The sequence below is a fragment of the Chiloscyllium plagiosum genome, unplaced genomic scaffold, assembly GCF_037043375.1.
Source record: "Chiloscyllium plagiosum isolate Xiang-an unplaced genomic scaffold, Cpla_swu_hap1 HiC_scaffold_1, whole genome shotgun sequence".
NCBI classification, from domain to species: Eukaryota; Metazoa; Chordata; class Chondrichthyes; order Orectolobiformes; family Hemiscylliidae; genus Chiloscyllium; species Chiloscyllium plagiosum.
In genome coordinates, this window is record NW_028270139.1 from 74,735,692 (window position 1) to 74,755,730 (window position 20,039).

At 40.9% G+C, this 20,039-nt stretch overlaps 1 protein-coding gene and 1 long non-coding RNA gene across 3 annotated transcripts in view; one reads left to right on the top strand and one right to left on the bottom strand.

The window, feature by feature from the left end:
- LOC148152144 (uncharacterized) overlaps positions 1 to 16,569 on the top strand; it is a 57,904-nt gene extending 41,335 nt beyond the window's left edge. The window contains exon 3 of the long non-coding RNA XR_015757433.1: positions 16,390 to 16,569. This is a non-coding gene — a long non-coding RNA (uncharacterized LOC148152144). The remainder of the gene's footprint in view (positions 1 to 16,389) is intronic.
- LOC122550368 (uncharacterized) overlaps positions 1 to 20,039 on the bottom strand; it is a 73,782-nt gene that overhangs the window by 33,490 nt on the left and 20,253 nt on the right. Inside the window, exons 5-8 of one of the 2 annotated variants that reach the window (XM_043691097.2) lie at positions 16,364 to 16,472; positions 14,289 to 14,388; positions 10,633 to 10,721; positions 4,961 to 5,060 (exon numbers count right to left, since the gene is read on the bottom strand). In XM_043691097.2, the coding sequence (XP_043547032.1) occupies positions 4,961 to 5,060; positions 10,633 to 10,721; positions 14,289 to 14,388; positions 16,364 to 16,472 (398 nt within the window). The remainder of the gene's footprint in view (positions 1 to 4,960; positions 5,061 to 10,632; positions 10,722 to 14,288; positions 14,389 to 16,363; positions 16,473 to 20,039) is intronic. The other variant, XM_087988098.1, reaches the window with a different exon arrangement.

A 20,039-nucleotide genomic window follows, 5' to 3' on the forward strand; every position in this document is an offset into this window, starting at 1 on the left:
TGTTTTTTTCAAAGTGATTTTCTAGTCAAATTGCTACAGGCATTAGCAGTTATTAAGGAACCATAATAGCCTGGTCTATTGGAGAGTGAAAGAGTGAAGGTTGGTATTTAGATTAGATTACTTACAGTGTGGAAACAGGCCCTTCGGCCCAACAAGTCCACACCGACCTATTCCCCTACATTTACCTCTTCATCTAACACTATTGGGCAACTTAGCATGGCCAATTCACCTAACCTGCACATTTTTGGATTGTGGGAGGAAACCGGAGCACCCGGAGGAAACCCACGCAGACACGGGGAGAATGTGCAAACTCCACACAGAGAGGCGGGAAATGAAATAGGCGTCTGATCAAAGTGAGGAAATTTGAAATCCTAAAACTTGAGGTGCTGCAGATTTGGTGGTGGTGGGGTTATTCATTCATTGAGAGACTGCCTTCAACTAATTGCCTATTTGCGTCTTACTGTTACCCAACAATTTCAAGCCCGCTTCCCATTGGCCTGCAAATCCCCCGAGGTGAAATCCGGAATACAGTAAAATGATGTTGACATCTCCCTCTCACCTTAGGGAATTCCCTGTACACATCCACACCCACCTCCCCTTGTCTGTTTAATCCCTCTCAGACTACTTCTGCTTCTCTTGTTTCTTCCCTTTTCTGTTTTTATTTCAGATTTCTAACATCTGCAGAATTTCACATTTATGCTTATTTTACCAACTGTTTCCTAAGTCTACTTTCAAAGTGCCTGCAGATGTGTGAGGCCACTTGTCAAAGACAAACATTTTCACTTCTCCAGGTTTATGATGATTAGATACTGTGTTACATCACTGTACAGTCAGATTTTAGTCAGTGCAAGCAAATAGTTAAATGCTCAGGCTATTTCCAAAAGTGACAATCTCAACTGTATCAAAGAGTCTCAGTGGTTAGCACTGCTGCCTCACAGCACCAGGGACCTTGGGTTCGATTCCAGCCTCGAGCAACTGTCTGTGTGGAGTTTGCACATTCTCCCCATGTCTGTGTGGGTTTCCTCTAGGTGCTCCGGTTTCCTCCCACAGTCCAAAGATGTGCAGGCTGGGTGAATTGGCTGTGCTAAATTGCCCATAGAGTTAAATGCATTAGTTAGGGGTAACTATAGGGAATGGGTCTGGGTGGGTTACTCTTCAGAGGGTCGGTGTGGACTAGTTGGGCCGAAGGGCCTGTTTCCACACTGTACGGAATCTAATCTAATGTACCTTAAACTCATATCACAGTCCCTGAATACATTGCATCCCATTGGCATATCCAGTTGATGGGATGGAGTAATGTGTATATGTGTATTGATGACTCTGAACCTCATGAGGCTCATAGCTTCAAGTCAAATATAGTCTGGAAACATGCTTTTTATAACACCAATTCGCTATATGCCCAACACTGAACAGTCAGGTTTCCTTCAAAGTAAAAGTCACTCACAGCATGTCCTAAGGAAAGTAAATAATTAGAATGTTCTCAGAGTTCAAGATTTCAATTTTGATCACCAAGAGTTGCTCAATATGCTACCACTGAGCCCTGAAGAACCGAACTTCCTGACCGAGTCAGTGGCAACAGCAAAGATACCAGTACATGCGTATAAACTGCTGGGCATTGATCTCAACAACTAACCTATTGCAAACACATCTACAGACAACAGGTTGTTAAATTAATCTTGGAAAAGATTGGTGGATGTGCAAAAGTTATGAACAATCTGGTACAGTTCACTGGTGTCACAGCCTGAATTCACACCATCATGCAAGCTGACATAGGGCTATATCAGTCAACTCTCACAAAGATACTCAAATCTCATAAAGGAGTGACTTGTGTAACAGAACACAAGAAATTATGTGGATCTGAACTTGTAACAAGTGTATCTGGATTTGAAAAATTATAGGCTCAGTGTCTGGCATTAACTGAAAATCAATACAGTCATAATTATTAGATTTTTTTATTATTTGACTGAGTCAGTAACTGAGAGGCATTTCTGATTGACTTCCAATTTCACAAGAGTCAGGAACCGAACCTGGGATAGTTTGCATTATTTAGCATGATATCAGTTGATACCATTATTTATTTTCAAAAGATCACATAGGCTGATAGAAAGATCAGGTTAGGTGAAAACCAACAAATTATTTTAAATGATTATAGTTGTCAGAGCTCAACCAGATTATGAGTAGGAGAAGGAGGAGGCTCCACAAATATCCCTATCCTCAATGATGGAAAAGCCCAGCACATCAGTATAGAGGTTAAGGCTGAAGCATTTGCAGCAACTGTCAGACAGGAGTGCCATGTGGATGATCTGTCTCGGTCTCTTCCAGTAGTCCCCAGCATTACTGATACCAGCCTTCAGCTAACTCAATTCATTCCATTTGATATCAAGAAACAGTTGGAGGCACTGGATACTGCAAAGGCAATGGGCCTGACAACATTCCAGCAATAGTACTTGCTGTTCCCCTAGCCTCTTTCAGTACACTTACAATACAGGTATCTACCTGACAATTGCCCAGGTATGTTCTGTCAGTAAAAAGGAGGACAAATCCAACCCATTTAATTACTGTCCCATCAGTCTACTCTTGATCATCACTAAAGTGATGGAAGGGGTCATCAATAGTGCTATCAGGCAGCACCTGCTCAGCAAAAACCTGCTGAGTGACGTCCAGTTCGGGGTTCCACCAGGGCCACTCAGCTCCTGACCTCATTACATGGACATTGCATGGACAAAAGAGCTGAATTCCAGAGGGGAGGTAAACAGTGACAGACATGTGAAGACTACATTTGACCAAGTGTGGCATCAAGGAGCAAAACTGAAGTCAATAGAAATCGGGGGAAAACTCTCCGTTGGATGGAATCATACCTGGCACAAAGGAAGATGGTAGTTGTTGGAGATAGAATATATAACTGTAGAGCACAGGGACAGGCCAACCATGATGTCATTCTAACCAATTCCATCTGCCTGCACATGGTCCATATCCCTCTATTTCTTGCCTGTTCATGTGTTTATCTAAATGTGTCTTAAACATTACTATTGTATCTGCTACTAGTAAAAATAATCCAAGTTTGTCCAACCTCTTCATATAGCTACTACACAAAGTCTACTACAGATCAGTCACCTCAGCTCCAGAACACCTCTGCAGGAGTTTCTCACAGTAGTGTCCTGGTCCAACCATCTTCAGCTGCTTCATCAATAACCTTCCCTCCATTATAAAGTCAGAAGTGGGGATGTTCACTGAAGATTGCACAATGTTCAGCACCATTCACAGCTCTTCAGATTCTGAAACAGTCCTTGTTCAAATGCAGCAAGACCTGAACAATATGTAGATTTAAACTATCAAAAAGTAAGTGACTTTCATGGCGCACAAATGCCAGGGTAATGACCACCTGCAACAAGAGAGAATTGAATCATCACTCCTTGACATTTATTGGCATTGCCATCACCGGATCCCCTATTATCAACATCCCAGCGGTTACCATTGACCTGCTTGTTTCTGATCAGAGGCTAGGAATCCTTGACTCCCACGAGTCTGGGTGGTATCTGCAAAGTTCATGTCAGGAATGTCTTGGAATACACAACATTGTTGGGTGTAGCTCCAACAACACTCAAGAAGCTTGATACCATCCAAGACAAAGCAGCCCACTTGATTGTCACCACATTCACAATCATCCACTTTTTCCCCACACAAGCAGTATGTACTATCTACAAGATGCACTTCAGAAATTCACTTGGGATCTTTTGGCAGCAGCTTCCAAACCCACAACCCATCTAGAAGGACAAGGGTAGCAGATACATTGGAACATCACCACCTACAAGTTCCTCTCCGAGCCACTCATCATCTTGAGTTGGAAATATCTCGGCATTCCTTCACTATCACTGGGTCAATATCATGGTACTCCCCTCCAGTAGAATTGAGGGTGTATCTAGAGATTCAAGGAGGCAGCTCACCAATTCCTTCTCAAGGGCAACCCAAGACAGCCATAAATAGAGTCATAGAGTCATACAGCATAGAAACCCATCTGCACTTCAGTTCAACCCATCTGCACTGATATCCTAAATTAATCTCATCCCATTTGCAAGCATTTGACACATATCCCTCTAAACCCTTCCGATTCATGTCCCCAACAAGATGCTGTTTAAATATTGTAATTGTACTAGCCTCCACCACCTCCTCTGGCAGCTTGTTCCATACGTGCATCATCCTCTGCATGAAAAAAATTGCCCCTTAGATCCCTTTCAAATCTTTCTCCTCTTGCCTTAAACATATGTTCTCTAGTTTTGGACTCCTTTACCCAGTGGCCTAGCCACTGATCCCCTCATCCCATTAAAGAATTTTTCTTTTCAAATTGTAATCTAAAAGTCTAAGTTTCTTAAAATAAAAAAAGTTGCAATACTTTTCTGCACAAATAGCACTTATTGTAAAACATAAATATATTTTCACATTCTACTTCAATCATTAGTTTGTAATGTCTAAATTTACTCAAGGGCTTCTGATCATAACTCTGATTGGACCGACCAGAAAAAGACATAGGTGTACCAATATCTTTCACCCTACTTTGTTAAAAATGTTATCTCTGCCTCCCTAGCTCTCCAGTTACAATGCAATATCATGAAGTGGACAGAGCCAGTAGCATGGCCTCTGTTTCAGGAGCCTTGGTTTCCCTCACACATTTAGCATTCAGGATAATGGTACAGACCACTCTGTCCAATGAGTTAAGGCATGCTATATTCCAGATTGGCATAAGCAGATGACAACAAGGAGGAAGAGACCAAGATTAAACATGCAACATAGAGCGCTCGCAAAGAAACACATTTTGGACATTCTCCACATTTCCTGGCTACACTGGGTCTATCAGCACTGGAGAAACATGCACAATGACACGATCTGCCCTTTATAAATCAGATCCTTTCCCTGACCCTAAAAGGTCAGAAATGTCTTGCAGCTCTCCAGGTTTTAAACTCACCTCCAAAACAAACTGCTCCACAATAAGATTGGCAACTCTATCCATCATTACTTCCTTCAATACGTTGTCAGCTTCATCTGAAGTTTTCCACGAAAACTGACTAAAATGGATATGTCAAGGAAAAAAAAACAGGCCATCTACAAAGTAAACCACTGCGCAGTAATGTGCATCATTTTGCAAATGTTCTGGAAACAAAGTCCCTTTATGAAGATTTATAATTGGCTTCACCAATGTCACTGCAATTATTTTGAAATTCAGAAATCCATTGTTCACTTATTTTCTTGGAACTTGAGTATTACCCAGTTGGTTCATAAGCCAATTATTTTCACTAATCAATGCTATTTGCATTAAGTTGAGCGAAAAATATTAATATCTCTAATTAAATTCAAATAAATAACAAAGATTTTACCTCGCATCTTGCTTGTTGCATACATTAGAGTTTAGCCGGATTCTGTTGCCCATATCCTAACTTACACCAAGTCTCACTCTCTGACTTACACTGGCTCTCAGTCAAGTATCACCGAAATTTAAAAATTCTCATCCTTGTTTCCAAGGCTTCATCTCTTTCAGGATGTTGTGATTTATTCCAATTCTGACCCCTTCAACATCATGATTTTGATCACTCCGTAACTGGAGGCCATGCTTTCAGATTCCTAGACTACAAACTCTGAAATTTTCTACTTAAACTTCCTTTCCTCTTGAACACTCTCGTCCCTTTATGATGCTTATCAAGATATACCTGTTTTACTAAGTTTTTAGTAAACATCTCCTTAAGCATGTCAGTGCCAAATGCTTCATAGTGTTCAAGAAATCATCTTGGGATATTTCATATTGTTTAAAGGCATCATAAATAATGGAAGTTAAAATTATTGTTCTATATTGTTTGTTCTTTAGCTGCTGCTGTTGTCCTATTTCTGGAATATCCTAAATATTACAAAGATTCTGGGATAATGAAGGAAAGCTAAGCTTTAATTTAATCCATATATTGACAGAAACAGCAAACAGAAGGAACTAAAAATGACAAGAAGGAAGGACAGAATTTTATGGGCTACGCACAGACAAGAACAGCTGGAAATGAGGACATGTGTTAGCCAAAATGCTCATCCTTACCTCATCTTACAGATAGCAGGGGAAGTGTCATGTGGACTACCACCATGGACTTGTTGTGGCCTTTCAGTGGGCAATGGAAACTGCTCTGATTAACAGGCAGCAGGAGAGGACTGAGCCCAACACGTAGCCCAACAGATTTAACACTACAGACTGCAGGTCAATGCAAAGGGGGAAGAGTCCCTTCTTCCCAGGCACCTGTGCCTACTGGAGATCTCACCCCAAGAGTTTGACTCCCCACATCCAACAGCCAACCCATGTTATCCCAAATGCCCTCCAGCTCTCTTGTTTCTGGGCGTGGGTATGATCATGAACTTACGTGTGTTTCAGGACATCAGGTTCCTATTCCTTCTGGGCCTCCTGCAGTACTAGCAGGGTCATTGACTCTGGTGAGACACAGAGAATGGTGCCACCAGCTGGCTGGCAGCTCTGTGAAGCTGGACCTCTTACTGGAGATGGATGGGAGTCCTGTCTTGTATTAAAGGGCCAATGTTCAAAACTAAATAAAAAAAAAACGCAGCCAAGTGGAGGTGGGGGTTTCCCTTGGAAATTTATGTTCTGGTGCCTAAGATTGTATTTTCTTTCCCTGTATGAAGAAAGGATCCTCGTTTATTGGTGAACAGAAACTAAAATAATTCCAACTGCTGTCTTTATAGCCGTCATTCTCTGGTTCATGGAACATCACCGAATAAGTCAAACATTTAACATAATGTTGAAAAGGACAGACCCAATATCTGGAAAATAAGTACAACACTGTTTACAAGTTTACTTCAGTAAATAAAAAGGCTACGGAAGCAGACATGGTCTCTCTATTATCCATCTCAATTGCAGAAATTAGAAATTTAACAAAAACATTATATTTATTGTTATAAACTGCACATAAATCAAAACTAATAAAAGTGACAAACAGCTTGAAAATTAAGCATTACAAAGCAAACATAAGGACTTTAAAGCACAGAATATAAACTATTCCTCATTATTTCTAGTGTAAATTAGTGTTGAAAATGATAGGATTTAAGAATTTCTATCATCTACCCACCTATTTATCATTCAGAAATAGGTTAAACTATTCCCCTACCTGAACAGAATAAAAGACATGTTTATTATTTCTACACTGAAAGCACATTAAAGATCTTGCCAAGCTGAGTTGCATTCACTGGATAAATTCCACCACTAAATGGAAATGATCAGCTGGGTTTTCCAGAACCTGGCCTATAAAGTATGGGACAGGACTTCCACCTTTCATTGTGATCCTGTCTTGACCAGACCAGTTTCAAGGAAAGGGCAATATTTCTGTCACTGTTGATAAAGGTTGCAAAGATATTAAATGTTCCACAGGATCGGAAAGATCAGAGCAATACGCTAAATGAGGACTGAGGTCTTCACCAGGTAAATGATCAAAGGATGCTTCTGCTAGGTCCTTCCCTGCAATTGCCACTGCTGTGGCCATTTTAACTATCATCAGTCATCTGGATTCACATGCAACAAAGGAAAAATTAGGAGCAGTTTTACAAGAAAAGGAAATTCAGTTCAGTTCAGTTCAGTGAAATGGTGAGAGTCCTCATCATCCAGTTTAACACGTATTATCAGTATCAAATAGGTTGACTTCAGGAGAGACATAGGGAGAAAATCTATCATTCTATCCATTATGTCTACACATACAGATTCTCAGCTGTATACTGTACTTGCTCAGATGGCTGCAGTAGCACTCTCCAAAATCTCTGCTTTATATCAGAGATTCTTGCTAACACATAAAAGCAATTCCACAGCATCTTTCAGGATCACAGGAAATTCTCTATTGTCTATCTCAAACTCTGCAGGCAAGGATGCCCTGAGGCATAGTATATTGGCGAAAACATGCAGATGCTACAACAACAGATGAATGTAAACCATGGAACAATCACCGTACAGTAGGGTTCCCTCCCAATGGGAGAACACTTCAGCAGTCAGGACATTCAGCCTCCAATCCTTGGTTAAATGTTCTCTCAGGTGGACTTTGGGATGTGCAACAAAGCTGATAGCCATGTTTGGTACCATTAGGAGGGTCTCAACTGGAATCTTGGGTTCATGTCACACTACAGGTGAATCCACCACACTAACCACGCACACACACATGGGCACATATACCACACACTCTCATACAAACACACGCACATTCACATAGACCCTGTTTCATATACAGGCACTCATTCTCACTGGCATACACTCCTTCACACTCTCTATTCAAGCACACACACATGCTCTTATACACACATATTCCCTCACACTCACACACACTTCCTTTGAAGTGCACATGCACCCTCATACACTCTCCCTGTCTCTCCACTGCGCGCGCGCGTACACACACACACACACACACACACACACACACACACACACACACACACACACACACACACACACACACACACACACACACACACACACACACACACACACACACACACACACACACACACACACGTTATCAACTCCTACTTTGGAAATAAAACCAATCTGACTCCAGGCTGAGAAACAAACAGACTGGAAACATGGCCTCACACCTAAAAAGTATTATCTGACCTGAAGTGTCGCCTTTATTCTGATAAAACCTGAGGTTATCTTGGGCCAGTGACTTGAAAGAAATTCTGTGATTTACATGTTAATCAATCAAAACCCGCACCTCCATTCTAATTGATTAAAGACTTAATAGCTATCTGGGTTTATTCAATATATTTGCATAAGTTATATGATCCTTTGATCATTTACTTATAAAGTCTGGGTCCACTGCATTCCCATTCACTAGCTGCCTGGGGAAGGAGCGGGGACTCTGAAAGCTTATAGTTTCAATAAACCTGTTGGACTATAATCTGGTGTCATGTGATTTTTGACTTTGTCCACCCTAGTCCAACACCAGCACCTCCACACTATGTAAACTCAACTTTAAACTACATTAATGCATTTATGCAGTTCCAGTTGGTATTTTGTCCCATTTGTTCCTGTTTGGTTAATGCTTTACCATTATAAATCTGAAAAAAACCCATAGATTTACAAACTTTCATTTCACTGAGGAGGTTTCAGCTGATTCATATCCAACAACCAGTTCTGAAAGCTTGCTCACTATTTGACTGACAGCAGCAGCTAAGATAAGCCTAACATTCTGAAAGAATCAACAACATTCTAATTAAAACAACCCACAACATTCTAAAAAAAAATGGTCAATTCACTCCATCTCCTAACATTAACAGGTGATTTAGAAAATACTACAGTCTTAATTCAAATCCAGATCTGCAACTTTGCCTACAAAACTAATTAGTTCTAAGTCCACACCATTGCCATGTAGCAGTTTTTGATGAAACCTTTTTTTTCGATATTTTGTTTCCAGACACATAGACTAACAATAGCATTACTTCTTTCCATCCTCAATAGAAGGAATATACATAATAGTTTCAATTATTATGTTGAGAAGATTGGTTTGGACCACGGTCTTTAAATTTAGGCAGGATTTAGTGACCTTTTCTGAGGTCAGCCTGATGGTAAGTCGAGGTGGTTTGATTGTTAAAGATTAAGTAAAATTTAGATTGTTTTACTGAAAGGAGAGTGCAAGGTATTGATGGTTGGAGGCAATAGCAACTGCCTGTGTACTACCATGGATAGGCTGAGTCTCCGAATTCCCAGAAAAGCATTGGCAATGTTCGATTGTAAACAACCATGTTTTAAACTGCCCATAATGCAAAGCAGAAGAGAGTTGTGGCCTCAAGGATAGATGATCAGCGTTTCTACCAAGTTACAAGTCCCAAGGTATTTACATCACCAGAGGAGGTGTTTTGGGGGGTGGGGGGAGGAACTAAGATATCTTTTACAACCTACATCCAAGATTAGCCGAGAGTATAATGGATTTGGTCAGCAGCTGTGGGTGCTGGGGTTAATCATGAAAGAAAGTAGGTTGAACTACTCACTTGAACTGGAAAAACTGCATTTGTGACCAGTTAACTTGAAGTTAACAGATTTGCCTAACTTGTGCTCAAGAAAGAATCTCCAGGAGAAAACTTTTACTGTGTAAAAGACAGTTCTTAGATTGAGAGTTTTCGATGTAAGGAAGGAAAAGAACACAAATAGACCCTTGGTAGCTAAGTATCACCTTGGACTGGCTCCAATAGAATTAAATATCTACTCAAAAGACATTATAAATTATATCTGCAAAGTGTTTTTTCAGTTTGAGCAGTTATAGAGTCACAAAGCATGGAAACAGACCCTTCAGTCCAACCAATCCATGGCGAACAAAATCTCAAACTAAACTAGTCCCACCTGCCTGTCCTTTTTTTCCTATTCATGTATCCATCCAAATGTTTTTTAAACGCTGTGATTGTACTTGCATCCACCACTTCCTTAGGAAGTTCATTCCACACATCAACCACTCTGTGCCTCTTATGTGTTTTTTAAACTTTCTCCTCTCACCTTTGTGTTAAAAAAAAAAGGGAATGATATTTTTGTGGATATGTTGCCTATAGAATGTAGTCAATAATGCAAAATCCTAAGTGACCATGTTATATAAATAACTACAAACCAAGAAGACAAAAGGATACTCAGCAGTGAAGGTGTTCATTTTATCTGGAGTTTTTCGGGTATAGTCATCCAACAAATTCTCAATCATATCATTGAGCATTGAGTGAACCTAAAGTAGGAAGCACAATTACAGTTTTTAAAAGTAATGCAGATGTTACAAAATTCCCAGTTCTAAGACTAAAGATACTAGGCTTTTTTTAGTTTACATTTTATGTTAACTTATTAGAGTATTCATTGCAGACCATCATTCAAAATAATGAACTTCTAAGAAGCAAATTTCAATGCAGACAAGTTGGTAAAAATTGCATTGTGATTAGCAGACAATTCACAAAGCAAGATGTTCTGTCTGAGACAAAGGCTGGAGCTATTTCCCCTTGTATGTTGGAGGCTGAGGGGTGACCTTATAAAGGATTTATAAAATCATGAGGGGTATGAACAGGGTGAATAAATCAAGGTCTTTCCCCCAGGGCTTGGGTTTAAGGTGAGAGGGTAAAGATTTAAAAGGGACCTTAGGGGAAACTTTTTCACACAGAGAGTGGTGAGATGCCAGAGGAAATGGTGGAGGCTGGTACAACTACAGTATTTTAAAGGCAACTGGAAGGGTATATGAATAGGAAGGGTTTAGAGGGATATGGGCCAAATGCTGGCAAATGGTACTAGATTAATTTAGGGTGTTGGGTCTGCATGGACGAGTTGGACTGAAGAGTCTGTTTCCATGCTGTACATCTCTATTATTCTAATGGACTAACAAAGGGTTACTTTCAGCACATTCATTTGTTAATAGTGAAAGAAGGGAAAAATTGAGGGAACCTGCATATAGACTAATCTTTCAAGACCCTAAGTGATCACAAAGGACTTTGCCTATCTTACAGTAGTGTTGGTACTTGAAAAGATACTAGCCAATTTAGAAACACAGAGCTTAGAAAACTGGAGAGGTCGGCCATTTAGCCCACTGTGTTATTCAACCTGATCATGGCTGATCCTTTATCTCATATTCCTGTTTTCTCCCCAAACTCCTTGACATGTTTAGCTTCTAGAAATCTATTTATTTCTTAAATACAGTGACTTTCCCTCCACTGCCTTATGTTGTACAGAATTCCTCCACAGGTTGACCCTCATCATCATATTCCAGGTATGGTCTCATGGCTCCAGCCCTGACGGTATTCCAGCAGCGGGCCTCAAAGCTGGGGCTTTTGCAGACATTAAGATTCCATGTAGTCATCGTGCGGATTGGGAGGAAGCATACTCCACCCAGCCCCACCTGCCTTCGACTACAGGAATATGATAATTGTAACTATCCTCAAGAAGGCAGAGAAATAATATTGTGGAAACAATTAAGGTATTTCCCCTGTTGTCCTTAGGAGGGAAAATCCTTCTGAATCATCTACTTCTTTCCAGAGATGCTGTATGGCTTCAGAGGAATCACAACAGGGTCTTTGTTTCCAGGCAAACTCAAGAAAAATGTCAAGACCACCAGAAGCTTTTCATTGCCTTTGATTCAGTCAGTCACAAGGCTCTGCAGATGGATATCCAGATCTCTGGAGAACAAAGAAACTTCACTACAATCCTGCACTAGCTTCATGATGATCTACTATAGTGAGTCGAAGATCAAAATAAAGACACTTCCAACTCAAATGTCAGTCTCCAGACCATTGTCATTACAATCTGACAGTGGGTATTCAGCTCATAAGGCCACTGGCCTCAGGTATAAGTAATTAACTAGTGCCTAGATAGAAAACTTATTAACCTTAGGAGCTTCCATACTAAACGAACCAGCCATCACATGCATGCCCCCACAGTATATTGATGACTGCTGTGCCATTGCTAAGTCTGCAGTAAATGTGCAAGCCATTTCTGAACTCACCAACTCTATAAACAAGAGATTAATTCTGTTTTTTGAATATTTCACATGTAGGGGATCTAATCTAGAGTTGAAAAATGTGGTGCTGGAAAAACACAGCAGGCCAGGCAGCCTCCGAGGAACAGGAGAATCAACATTTCGGACATAAGCCTTTCTTCAGGAATCATTCCTGAAGAAGGGCTTATGCCCGAAACGTTGATTCTCCTGCTCCTCGGATGCTGCCTGGCCTGCTGTGCTTTTCCAGCACCACATTTTTCAACTCTGGTCTCCAGCATCTGCAGTCCTCACTTTTCTCCTAGGGAATCTAATCTAATCTAATATGCTGAAGAAGAAACTCAGAAATACATGGAGCATTTTCTATACCTCAGCAGCCTGCGCTTTCCAAAAGACAGCATTGACAAGATGATGCAACCCTGCGCTAGCTCAGCTTTGTATAAATAGAGCAGGGAGTATTTGACAACAAAGACCTCTGCAAGTTAGCAGAAGTCCAAGTGCAGAGAATTTGTCATCACCACATGCCCATGCTAGACTAGATTGTCTATCTCTATACATTAAAGCACTAGAGAAATTCTAACAGCTATGCCCCTACCATTTTCTCTGGACTCATTGGGAGAACCATTGAACAATGGTGTCCTTCTTGAAGCAGCTCTACAAGCATTCAAACAAAACTCCTGAAAAATCAATCACAAAGGAGTGGACAGTGTCTGGATGACTGAAAAGGATCGCTCCCATGAGGTATTGTTTCCTTAACTCTCAAACAGCCAATTTTCAGGGCAGGATAAAGAAAATTCTTCAAAGACACTTTGAAACTCTCCTTGTAGAGTGCCAGCATTGACACTAATTACTAGGAGGAGCTTTCCATAAGTCACTCAGAATAGTTACAATTTATCCATTAATCTTCATCACTCTAAGTAGAAACAGCTTGATGGTGAGCCAGATAGGCAACAGCAAAGGGAAAAGAAAACAACTTGTGCACTCTAGATCGTATAACCTCATGAACATTTTGCCACATGTGCCCAAAGACGTGCAGGCCAAATATTGTCCATAACTTGAAGACCCATGGCAGATACCTATAACCCTGAGTAGACATCATCTTTGAATCCAGACTGAATATCCAGTAGAGATATTCCACACTTCTTGCAGAAGGGTTGTAGATGATGTGGAAGAGGTTTAAGGGACAGCGGAGAAATCTCAATGGGGATAGCATGACTCTTTTAGTGGGAGAGGTTCTATGTTTACTTCTCAATGATAGGGTTGAGGGTAATGGGGGTTTCAGAGGGAAGACACATACTGCTAGTGGATAGTCAAAGATTGCAAATTGAAGGCTACTCAGTTTAACACTGTAACTGGTCATTTTGAAAAGCTGAATGGAGTTCATATCTAATTGGGAGGACAACAGTTTGGGCTGGTGGAGTTTTGAGTGTAGACAATGGGAAGAGTGGAACATCTCACTGCAAAGCAGCTGCATGGATGAAACCCATGGAGGTGCAGGTTCTCTTATCACTGTCTACCTATGCATGGTCAGGAAGAAAAGATCATAGCCTGAGCAAGACACAGTCCAAGTTAGTACAGGTTTGGTGACCCTTCCTCAGAACTTTCTGAGGGAGGATCATCGGCCCTGAAACATTACCTCTGACTTCTCTCCATAGATGCTGCCAGACCTGCTGAGCTTTTCCAGCAATTTCTGTTTTTGTTTCCAATTTACAGCATCCGCATTCTTTCAGATTTTTTACAGTGATTAGGAAGGTTGGATACCCAAGGAGGAAAGGAACATTCTTCCTCTCTCATTCAGTACTAAAAACCTCCAATACTAACCATGTTGATGTGTCTGATGTGGTAAGGTTCTGCTCCTTGAAATATAGAATCTTTGTTATATGATGTTAGCATTTTCTCTCTGTTTCTGAAATATTCTTTTCTGTAATGAATACATTTGCAACAGTTTATGAATATATTAACATTTTTTGAGATTTCAGTTGCAGTTCATATTTTTTCAAATACAAAATTAATTCAAAATAAAAATTATGGCTAAAGCATCTATTTTTAAAACACAATTTCTAACTGTCATCATGAAAACACCTTATTTCCACATATCCATAATTAGATTTGTGGATGAATGTTTCCCGTAGGGCCTCTATTAAAGTATTTGTTAGCTCTAGACTCAATTGCTCCAACAATCTCCAGGCTGAGCTCCCGAGTACCACCATCCATAGACTTCAATATATCCAAAACACTGTTACTTAAAGAGTTGTGAATCTGTATAATTCGTTACCACAAGGGCCTACTGAGGTTGGGTTGTTACATATATTTGAAGTATTCAAAGCTGAGACTAACGCATTTTAATCGACAAGGGAATCAAGAGTTATGGGGAAAAGACAAGAAAGTAGAGTTGAGGATTATCAATTTAGCTGTGATCTCATTGATTGGTCAGGCAGAATTGAAGGGTTGAATGGCCTCCTATCCTGAACAAGGAATTGTCTTGCAGTTGCTCAAAGTCTCAAATTTGAATTATGCATTCTTGTACTTCAATCTGTTTATATATTTGCCCCTCTCTTTCGTTACAAACCCCTCAAGCCAATTGTCCACTTAATAATGGAATGGAAATCCTTAAAGACTGCATTAATAATGAAGATCCTGAGCAAAAGAAAGTTCAATGTTACAAATGTGAGATAGACAGAGGATTTAGTACAGTATGTAATCTAATGAGGAATGTGCACATATGGCCCTGACACTGAAGACTGCATTTCTGCTATTGGAAAAATGACAAGAGAGCTTCTGTCCACTGACAACCAATGCAGTTGACTGCACCACAATTCTGAGGTCACTTAACTATTGAAATAGGCATCCCATGCACATACTGGTACAATAGACTGATATGAGAAAAGTGGGACCAGCATCTCAATGTGCGTATGTTGAAGCTAAAAATAAATGTCAATTTTATTTTCCGCAAATTGGAAAATTTCAAGTAATTTTAAGAATCCCATTTAAATGTAGTGATGGCATTCAAACAATATTCCTTAAATAACATCAACTTTCTGACAAATTAGATAAAAACAATTATGCTGAATTTTATTATTTATGATCATTTTATTTATGTACAAATGTAAAATATAAAAGAAATTCCATGTCTCTTAAACATAGTCCTTCCTGCCACCTTTGATTTTGCAGAAAATGTAAAAGTATAAAGAAAGATACCATTATGTTGAGAAGGCAATAAACAAAATAATGTTTATTTAATAGTTATAATATTGAAACATTAGGAAAATTATGCGAAACTTGTATCAAAGTTAATTAGACCACACTTAGAAAATTGAATAGAGTTTTGGTAGCCATATGATATAAAGGATATCCAGGCACTAGGGAAGATTAACCAAAATAATAAGAATAAAGAAGTGTGTAGGTTTATAATATATTAGGTTGGAATTGAGTAGCTGATTCTCTTGAATATAGAAGGCTGAGGGCTAACCTACTATTGATGAGGCTTTTTGAATTATGAAAGCTTTTGACAGAGTGATAAGAAATAGAAAAAATAAAAGTGAGAGGTCATTTGTGACACATTAACTCAGGTCCTTCTGCTTCTGCACTCCCTTTAGAATTGAACCACCTATTTTATATTGTTTTTCAATGTTCTTCGAAACAAACTGCATCACCTCAAGCTTTTCTGTACCTAACCTTTTCGGCCACCTAACCACCCACTCCACCAATTTGAGAATTTTCTTTTAGCAAGGAATAAAGGAATTATTAGGTGAAATACCCCAGTCCCTTATTCACCTTCAAAATGAGTCCTGAAGATGCCCACCCACCCACTGACTGAAAGATATTTTAAATAAGAAAGACAAAACAACAATATATGCATAGAATATACCAGGTTGAACACTTCATATTTGAAAGACCTTAATTCTTGGATTCTGTTTTCCAGAGTGGGAAGATTGTTCCTAGTCTGAAGAATTCGAAACTGCAGAGCACTCTGGTCATCATGTGTGCATGAGGGAACAGTAAATTCTGTCAACAAAATGAAGTACAAAAGAGATGGAAAGCCATTAAAGTGATAACACTGAATAGGTATTCGATAAATCACAGCAAAATAAATGACAAAGAATGATAACTAATGGTTGATTCTGATATTGAAGCTTAAATAATACCAAATGAAGCAGCTTGGAATCTGTGGGAAAAACTTAAAACAACTGCAGGACGACATAACAGATTGTGGTCTAGGCAGACATCTAGCCGATGAGTCTGGATTAGAGTGGTGCCGGAAAAGCACAGCAGGTCAGGCAGCAACCGAGGAGCAGGAAAATCAACATTTCGGGCAAAAGCCCTTCATCAGGATGAGGCAGGGAGCCTCTGGGGTGGAGAGATAAATGGAAGGGGGTGGGGCTGAAGAGAAGGTAGCCAAGAGTACAATCAGTGGATGGAGGTGGGGATGAAGGTGATAGGTTGGAGAGGAGGGTGAAGTGGATAGGTGGGAAGGAAAATTGGCAGGTAGGGCAGGTCATGAGGATGGTGCTGAAAATTGGCAGGTTGGAAGTTGGGTAAGGTGGGGGATGGGGAAATAAGGAAACTAGTGAAGTCTACATTGATGTCCTGGAGTTGAAGTGTTCCAAGGCGGAAGATGAGGCGTTGTTCCTCCAGGCATCGGGAGGTGAGGGAGTGGCGGTGGAGGAGACTCAGGATCTGCATGTCCTCAGCAGAGTGGGAGGGGGAGTTGAAATGTTCGGCCACTGGGTGGTGGGGTTGATTGGTGCAGGTGTCCCAGAGATGTTCTCTAAAGCGCTCTGCGAGAAGGCGTCCAGTCTCCCCAATGTAAAAGAGACCGCATCGGGAGCAACAGATACAATAAATGACATGGGTGGATATGCAGGTGAAACTATGATGGATGTGGAAGGATTCTTTGGGGCCTTGGATGGAGGTGAGGGGGGAGGTGTGGGCGCAGGTTTTGCAATTCCTGCAGTGGCAGGGGAAGGTGCCAGGAGGGGAGGGTGGGTTGTTGGGGGGGTATGGACCTGACCAGGTAGTCAAGGAGGGAATGGTCTTTGTGGAAAGCGGATAGGGATGAGGAGGGAAATATATCCCTGGTGGTGGGGTCCGTTTGGAGGTGGCCGAAATGTTGGCATATGATGCGGTGTATGCAGAGTTTGGTAGGGTGGAAGGTGAGGACCAGAGGGGGTTCTGTCCCTGTTGAAGTTGGAGGGGTAGGGTTTGACGGCGGAGGTGCAGGATGAGGATGAGATGCATTAAAGGGCATCTTCAACCATATGGGAAGGGAAATTATGGTGGTTAAAGAAGGAGGCCATCTGGTGTGTTCTGTGGTGGAACTGGTCCTCTTCTTTTGGTGGCTTCGGGTTAGGAAGGAAGCTCTGAGTGGCTGCTGTGGTGAAGAATATGGTGTGGGTCCGGCTGTTCCTTGTGGCTGGGTCCTTCCACTTGGGGACTTCAGTGGTGGCTTTGAAGATGAGGTGAGTGCAGGCAGGGATTCCAATGACTGGCCTGGGACTCCTTTTCATTGGCATCGATCTGGGTCTCCTTGTGGCAGCTTCCGCATCGGTCTGTAACTCTCCAACTGGCTTTTCTTCGGCATTGTGGAAGACCCTTGATTTCCTGAATTTCCTAGGCAGAGGAACACTTCACTGTAGCTCAAGTAGTTGCTCTATAATACAAGGACACTAGTAATTAAAGATTCGTTAATGAGGTCATGTACCCCTCATTCTTGTTCTCAGTATTTGTTTCTTCTGGAAATCTTTGCATTTTATCTTCTAGTCTGTTTGTATTATTTACTGGGTTTTAACACCCTGTTAAAGATTAAAATGGTCACAACCCAGTTATAGAGTTTGCCAACCTCCTCAGGTACAACAGAGTTTTACCCGTGTCCTGAGGATAAATTGTACATTTAACCAACTTTCACAGTCTTAAACACCACATTTTTTCTTCTACATACAGTTTTATATACAGTTCATTGACTGGCTCTCATAAAATCTTCCCAATGAAACTGTATTTTAATTATTGAGTGTAAGTCCTTTACAAATAACATTTCTTGACTTTTCTTTATCTGCTGTGTGCTCTTGCGAGATTTCTTTAAATTTGTGTACTTTCAACCCAAATAAGTTCAGAGATTTTCCCAACTCAGTAGCCCTGGTCTAAATTTCTTTGCTGGCTCTTTGACTGTTCTTTGTGGCTGCACCTTGTGGACCTCAGTGTCAGTGGCAGTGATGCTCATTGTGAGAGGTGAGAGATTTCTGTTAGACTCCTTTCCATTTACTTTCTGGTCTTTGCATTGTGTTTCATAACACTTGATTTAAATTCTTTCCTGGGATGTGGTCTTCACTGACTGCACTAGCATTTACTGCCAATTCCTAAATGTTCTCAAGATGATGGTGGTGAGCTGCCTTCATGAGCCACTGCAGTCCATGTGCTGTGCATAATCCCACAATGCCCTCAAAGAGGGTATTAAAGGATTTTGACCCAGTGACAGTAGAGGAACGACGATATATTTCCAAGTCAGGATGGTGAGATAATTGAAAGGCACTTGCAGGTGGTGATAGTAGACCATTCAGCCCATTGAGACTGTTCCTCCATTCAATCATGGCTGATAAGTTTCTCAACCTCATTGTCCCACTTTCTCCCTGTAACCCTTGATCCCCTTGATACCCAAGAACCTATTTATCTCAGTCTTAAATATACTTTCTGATCTGGCCTCAACAGCCTTCTTTGGCAATGAATTGCACAGATTCACCACTCTCTGGCTAAAGTCATTTCTCCTTACCTCCGTTCTAAAAGGTCTTCCCTTTACTCTCAGACTGTGCCCTCAGGTCCTCATCTCTCCTTCCAATGGAAACATCTTCCCAATATCCACTCTGTCTAGGCCATTCAGTATTCTGTATGTTTCAATTAGATTCCCCTTCCTCCTTCTAAACTCCAAGTATAGAGTCAGAGTTCTCAAATGTTCCTCATATTTTCCATGTATCTGCTGCCCTTGTCCTTCAAGATCAGTGGTTCATAACCTCTTCAGTATCAGGGTACACTTCAACAAGATAAACAATTCCACAGCACACCTACTTTTCATACCATATGCTTAATAGTAAAAGTCTACATCTACACAGCTCTGGAACCTTGCACATGCGCAGTCAATAAGGGTGCCTGGTGTCAACAGATACTCCCTTCAATAATAAACACCAAGGCTGCAGAGGAGACCGGAATCACGGACACAGCCTCGACACCCAGGTAAAGCAGCATTGCTTCCTGAAAATTTTGCGGCATACTTCTCACCTTGTCGCTGAAAACCACTGCTTTAGATAAAGTAATGTTCATGGGTTGGAAGGTGTTGTCCAAAGAGCCATAGTAAATTTCTGCAGTGCAGCTGGCAGATCACAGGCACTGCTGTTGCTGAGCATTTGGTGAAGATGGTAAGTGTTTGTGGATGTAATAACAATCAAGTAGGCTGCTTTGTCTTGGATGGTATCAACCTTCTGGAGTGTTGCTGGAGCTCTGCCAATGCTGGCAAGTGGGAAGTATTCCATCACCCCTGTACATGGTGGAGGCTTGGGAGGTCATGAAGTGAGTTATTCGCTGTAA